This window comes from Cyprinus carpio, chromosome A5 (genome assembly GCF_018340385.1).
Source record: "Cyprinus carpio isolate SPL01 chromosome A5, ASM1834038v1, whole genome shotgun sequence".
Classification (NCBI taxonomy): Eukaryota; Metazoa; Chordata; class Actinopteri; order Cypriniformes; family Cyprinidae; genus Cyprinus; species Cyprinus carpio.
Genome location: NC_056576.1, coordinates 6,047,153 through 6,053,152, shown reverse-complemented (window position 1 = coordinate 6,053,152; position 6,000 = coordinate 6,047,153). Strand labels below are relative to the sequence as shown.

Genomic DNA, 6,000 nt, shown 5'->3' with positions numbered 1-6,000 from the left:
TTTTCACTTTTCCTCAAAATTCGCTACTTTCTTCAGAACAGAAAAAAACAACACAACCACAATCAACTCATTCTGAGACAGAATAATCATGTCGATCTGAGCAAATGAAAAATGAGCTGCTGAAATGACTACAGTAATACTCAGAGAAGCTGACGGGATGTTTTTTGCTTTTAGAAACGATAAACTGTCTGTTATCACAGCTTACCTATCACTGTCCAGGATGGGAGCTGATGCTGGAGGTTTTTTCTTTGATTTAGCAGCTGCTGTTCCACCATCTTCCAGAAAGGTCCTGTCCAGACCCACCTCCGGCACAAAGTCATCCACACACTGCACCTTTCCAGAGGACTTCGGGCCTTCAGAACCTGCAGTTTCTAATGAAGATAAAAGACCTTAAAGGGTTTAAAATGAATGCATGTTTTCTAGCTACATGGCAACAGGTCAGGTGTCCATTTTAACAAAATGCAAGTTGACTGATCATATAAATTTATTGTGTTAAGTAATGGTAAGATGCACAAATAATGTTACACACCTGCAAAGATCAGATATTTGTAACATATTAACACCTAAAACATATTTGACCATTATATAAAAAATAATTTTTTATTTTTTATTAATTATTAAAATATGGTTACTATATATGCAATGTTATAAGCTAAATCTGTAATTACACCTCAGGTATCAAAAGAAATATACTTTATGAAACAGAATAGATTTTTAAAATTGCATTAAAATAAAATGCAAGAATGATGTTACATGACTGCAACGATCAGATATTTATACCAGAAACATACTTGACCATTCCAGAATTGTCCTGTTAGAAAATTCTATTAACTTTTATTATTAATTATAATTATTCTGAAAAAAAAAAAAAAAAGGTTAATATAAGCCGAACATAATTTCCTAAATCTGGCACTACACCTCAAAAAAAAAAAAAAAAGAAATAAAATAAAAATAAACACAAATATAAACAACATTCAAAACAAGTAATTAATTTCAATAATACTACAAATGCACAAAAAATGTAAATATCCAGTTTTTGTGCTAAAATTTCACAAAAACACATGAAATGTAGTGTGTAAATTAACATATGAATATATCTATACTTCTTGTGATATCGTGGCATTTTTAATGCCAGTTTAGACATTTGGCAAATTGGATCCAACATTTCCCAGAACAAAAGGGAACTTTTGTGAAACCACACAAAATTAAGAAACCAAAATATATGCATATGATTTTTGAATATAAAACCTAATACCACATGATGATAGCCATTTGACACACTGTATATACAGGTATGAGTTGACAGGAAGTGCTTGGCCCCATCCCCCAGGATCTGCAATGCAGCAGCAAATGCACTGGTGCAGAGCTGCGCGTGTGTTTGTCAGTCCACCGGTCTCCGTAATGACTGTGCAGCGGCGGCTCCAGTGTTGCCTGATAATGTCTTATTGGTATTCAGTATATAAGGCAATGAATGTAGTCTCTGGACGACAGCCCCTCTTTACTACAGTTCATATAGTCACCTTAACAAACCTACACACACGTCTGGTTTACTATCCTTGTGGGGACTCTCCATAGATGTAATGGCTCTTCTACTGTACAAACTGTGTATTCAATCCCCTTTCACTAACCTTCCCCTCACAGAAAACATTTTGCATTTTCACATTCTCAAAAAAAAAAAAAAAAAAAAAAAAAAAAAACTAATTCTGTATGATTTATAAGCTTGTTTCCCCATAGGGATTTTGATAAAAAAGCTCCAGAATTAAGCAAACTCTACTGACGTCGTTTTGACTTATGTTCCAGGGTTATTACTGTTAATTAAAACTAAAACTACAACCATAAAGCATATTTATTACTTGAAATAAAATAAAAATAAAACTAAACAAATAAGAACCTTAAGCTTATTTCATCAAGAATCATTTCTCATTTTCATTTACTTTAATTTGAAGCAATAAAATAACTAAAATAAAAAGTAATAAAAACTTTATACACATAAAAAGTCCAACACAATTACTTATTACTTTAAATAAAATTAAAATGAAAACAGAAATTATACAAATAAAAACCACGACAAAATATTACAGGTTTCTGCAGGTTTTATGAAGGTAACTTTAAGACTTTTTAAGACCTTTTTAAGACTAAGTAAAGAAATTTAATGAAACACGATATATCCGTATGGTCTCTAAATGTAAATGTCTTGAATAAGCAATGCGTCAAAGTTTGAAAATACAACCTCCAACAGATCTCCATTACTTTCTAATACATTAAAAAAAAAAAAAAAAAAAAAAAAAATCTTAAGATTCTTAAATCAAAATACGTTTACTTGAGAAACAAAATAACAGAAAATAAGTCTTGTTTTGTGAGAAAAAAAATAAAAATATAATTATGTTTAAAACGAACAAATATCTCCCAGTGCGTTCAGAAAAAAACACCTTAATTCAAAGGGAAAACAAGTTTCAAGTATAAACTACTTAATTTTGTTTAATTTCTCGGAAGACATATCTTCAATTTGCTTTTCAAGTAAATGCATCTTGATTTAAAGACCTTCATTTGTGGAGTAGTGAATTAAGGCTTTTTAAGATCTGCAGAAAACCTGTACTAAAAAAAAACAAACAAAAAAAAAAACTACAAGAATATATCAATGATCCTATAATAACACTGTTCTATACTGACCTGGTTTGTCCGGTGACGGCTCTGCAGCAGATGATCCGAACAGGCGTGACATGAAGCCTCGTTTCTGGGCAGGAGGAGGTGCTGTGGGTGAGGGCTCCAGGGTTTGTGATGGTGTCTGGGGTCCCTGGGTGGCTGTGATCTGTGCGGGAGGGTGTGGTATAGATGGAGGTGGTGGAGGGGCGGACTGGGTCTGGAGTGGGACAGGGGCTTGTGGGGTACTGGGGCTGGAGTTACTGGGAGATGCAGCACCGGGGATAACCACAGGGGACTGGGAGCCCGAGGACGGGCTCTGGCCATTAGAGGGCGCCGGAGAGCCGTAAGCTTTGCGTGACTCCATCATCTCAAGAAATCTGGAAAAACAGTCAAATTGTGAAATTCTGAAAATGATGGTCAGATGACATTCTTATCTAAGTGGGCAACTCTTGGCCAGAGATTTAAAAACTAAACTGAGTTGATTTTAATGCCAAAGTTCCATGCAGTGGCAATATAGTGCAACTTAACTCTGAGCCTCTATGATGCTTTATAGCAAGGGTTACCAAAACATTTTTCAGCCAAAACACTTATATGTAAAATATTTACTTGAAGTACCCCCTTAATATTTCAATAATTTACCAACACATTAATATGAATCAATAGTATTTTATATTGTATACACAATACTAAATATGTTTAGACATTATATATATATATATATAATATTTATATATAAAAATAATTAAAAAATAGAAGAATCATTTTTATATTAAATTATTGCCAATAATACTAATTTATTATTCTATTTTATTAAAGAATGCCAGATTATTATTACTAACTATATCATTAATAATTTCATTTATTATTCTATTTTATTATAAAATATTAATATTATTGTTATTAATATGGTTATAAAATATAATAAATTATTAACAGTTGAGTCAACAAAAGCAACAGCAATAATTATTTTTATTATTGTTTTAAAATAGAATTTATAATTATAATGTAATTTTATTATTATTTTAATTAATGAAAAACTAGACTGAAAGATATTACTACTGTCAATTACAACTGATCTGTATAAATAAATAAATAAATAAATAAATACATATATATATATATATAAAACTATATATCTATATATATATGATATATTATATATATATATATATATATATATATACACATATATATATATATATATAGATATAAAAAATAGACAATATTTTACACTACAAGTTACACTACTAACGTTTATGTATTTAAATTCATCACTGTCAAATCTTCAATAACTCTAGCTTTTAACATTTCAAAATGTCAAGCTTTTTTGCTGGAATACTGGTGAAATGCTGTACGTTTCTTTTCACAAAAATGTTGAAAATTATCTGAATGTGTAAATAAAATTAACCTAGTGCATGTTGCATTTGACGGTACTGCTCTTTACTCTGACACATACAGCACGACACAATGTAGACTTATTTAAATAAATAGCAGCCTTTGATTTGAGTTTATGAATTTCACTTTTATTTTGATTCGTTGTGCAGCTCCATATAATTATTTGAACTTCTCAATTGAATGAATTAATAATTAGCTCTTAAATCAACTCACAATTTGGGACAGTTTGGGAAACGCTGCTCTACAGCATCTGAAATATTTTGCGTGCACACTGTATGTGTGTACATAAGGTTCACACTCACATGTCATAGTTCTGGTCCTCAGTCTCCTGCTGAACATTGAGCTCCTCTAACGTGGCATCGATGTCAAGCTGATTTGTCTCCAGTTGCCGTAACAGAGTCTCCCTCTGCAAACACAAACACGCCACATCAAACATACTGTGAACTCAAAGGACATCAACACTGACCTCATTTTTACTCAAGTAAGTAGGTACCTGCTTAATTATTTCTAAATTAGGAGGAGGACTAGAAATTATTGGATAAAGAAATACGCAAAACTTCAAGCCTGCAGCTCAACATTTTCTGAAATACACAGACTTGCCAATAACCCGGGGTGCACATAAGTGGTGCGCATGCAGGACCAAAATAAAAAATGCACTGGGTAATTAAGTTCAGACCACTAATTTGCACACGGACATGGTTGACTGCTGTTAATGCACAATCACTGTTTTAGATCGACTAACTGTAATACTGTATACGATTAAAAATATCACAGCATTATCAAATGTTATTAAAGTGCTCTACACGATCCCAGCCGAACAAAAAACCAAAAATCTATCTAAAACAAGCTCAATTCAATTTATAAAAAAATAAACTATTAAATACCACATAACCACAAATGATTGTCTTGCACTAGCTCGATTTCATGTATGACGTAGTCACGTAGGAAAGGTCACATGAGACGTAGGCGGAAGTAGCAACCCAGTGTTTACAAAGTGAGCATGCAAGAAAGTCAAATGCCCTTCACAAAAAAAGGTAAAACAACAATGGCAGAAAATTTTGAAGTTGGAGGAGAAAATGAGATTACGCAATGCGTGAATTTGCGGAAGAGCATTGCAGAGCTAGTGCAAGATGAGCATTTGTGGTTAAAAAGTATATACATTTAATTTTTTTTAGAAAATAAACAATCATGTTGCTAGATAAGACACCTTATTATCACTTTATTATCTTTACCCTTATTATTCCTCAGCTGGTCTCGTGTAGAGCCCTTTGAAGCTACACTGACACTGCAATTTGGACCACCACTTTTTTTTTAGCACCACTGAAGTTAGGGCTGTATGATTTCCGCGATGCAGAAAATGCGGATGGAATCGCGGAATCCAGTCATAAAAACGGAATTCACAGTTTAATGCGGAATGTCACGGAATTTTTCAAATTTTGAATGAATTAATCAAAAGTAGGTCATTACACTTAAATCAAATCGCGATATGCACTAGTATCTGTAAACATTAAGCCGCAGAAGTCGACATAAACGAGGTTTCATTTATACTGAAGTGCGCGTGACGCTCGCGGTGATTTCAGCGTCTGCCGTCTCACTAAATGAGGACGTACACATATGAACAGCAGGTTTCAGCAACCCGTCAAATGCTGTCTCACTAAACTATTTTTCAGTAGAATGTACACACACTACACTACTACTACTATACTACTACAGACGGCTCTGATTAGTCACTTCACGAGCTTTATTTGTAAATCCATTTGTTTTGAGTAAAACTAGCGTTAATTTTCAGCACACACAGAAATGTAAAGGTATTCACGGCAAAAAAAAAAATTAAAGTTCATACGGTTTGATTTGAAGACATTGTGCCTATTACTATTTTTCAGTAGAATGTACACAGCCTACTACTACTACTACTACAACGGAACAAACATTATTTTTTAAGGAATAATCCTATCACAAACA

The 6,000-nt window shown here is 32.8% G+C and overlaps 1 protein-coding gene across 4 annotated transcripts in view; it reads right to left on the bottom strand.

Moving 5' to 3' along the window:
- Positions 1–6,000, bottom strand: part of LOC109112403 (rab-like protein 6) — a 30,038-nt gene that overhangs the window by 6,727 nt on the left and 17,311 nt on the right. For all 4 annotated transcript variants that reach the window (XM_042752132.1, XM_042752146.1, XM_042752142.1 and 1 more), the window contains exons 9-11: positions 4,341–4,444; positions 2,671–3,020; positions 206–371 (exon numbers count right to left, since the gene is read on the bottom strand). In XM_042752132.1, the coding sequence (XP_042608066.1) occupies positions 206–371; positions 2,671–3,020; positions 4,341–4,444 (620 nt within the window). The remainder of the gene's footprint in view (positions 1–205; positions 372–2,670; positions 3,021–4,340; positions 4,445–6,000) is intronic.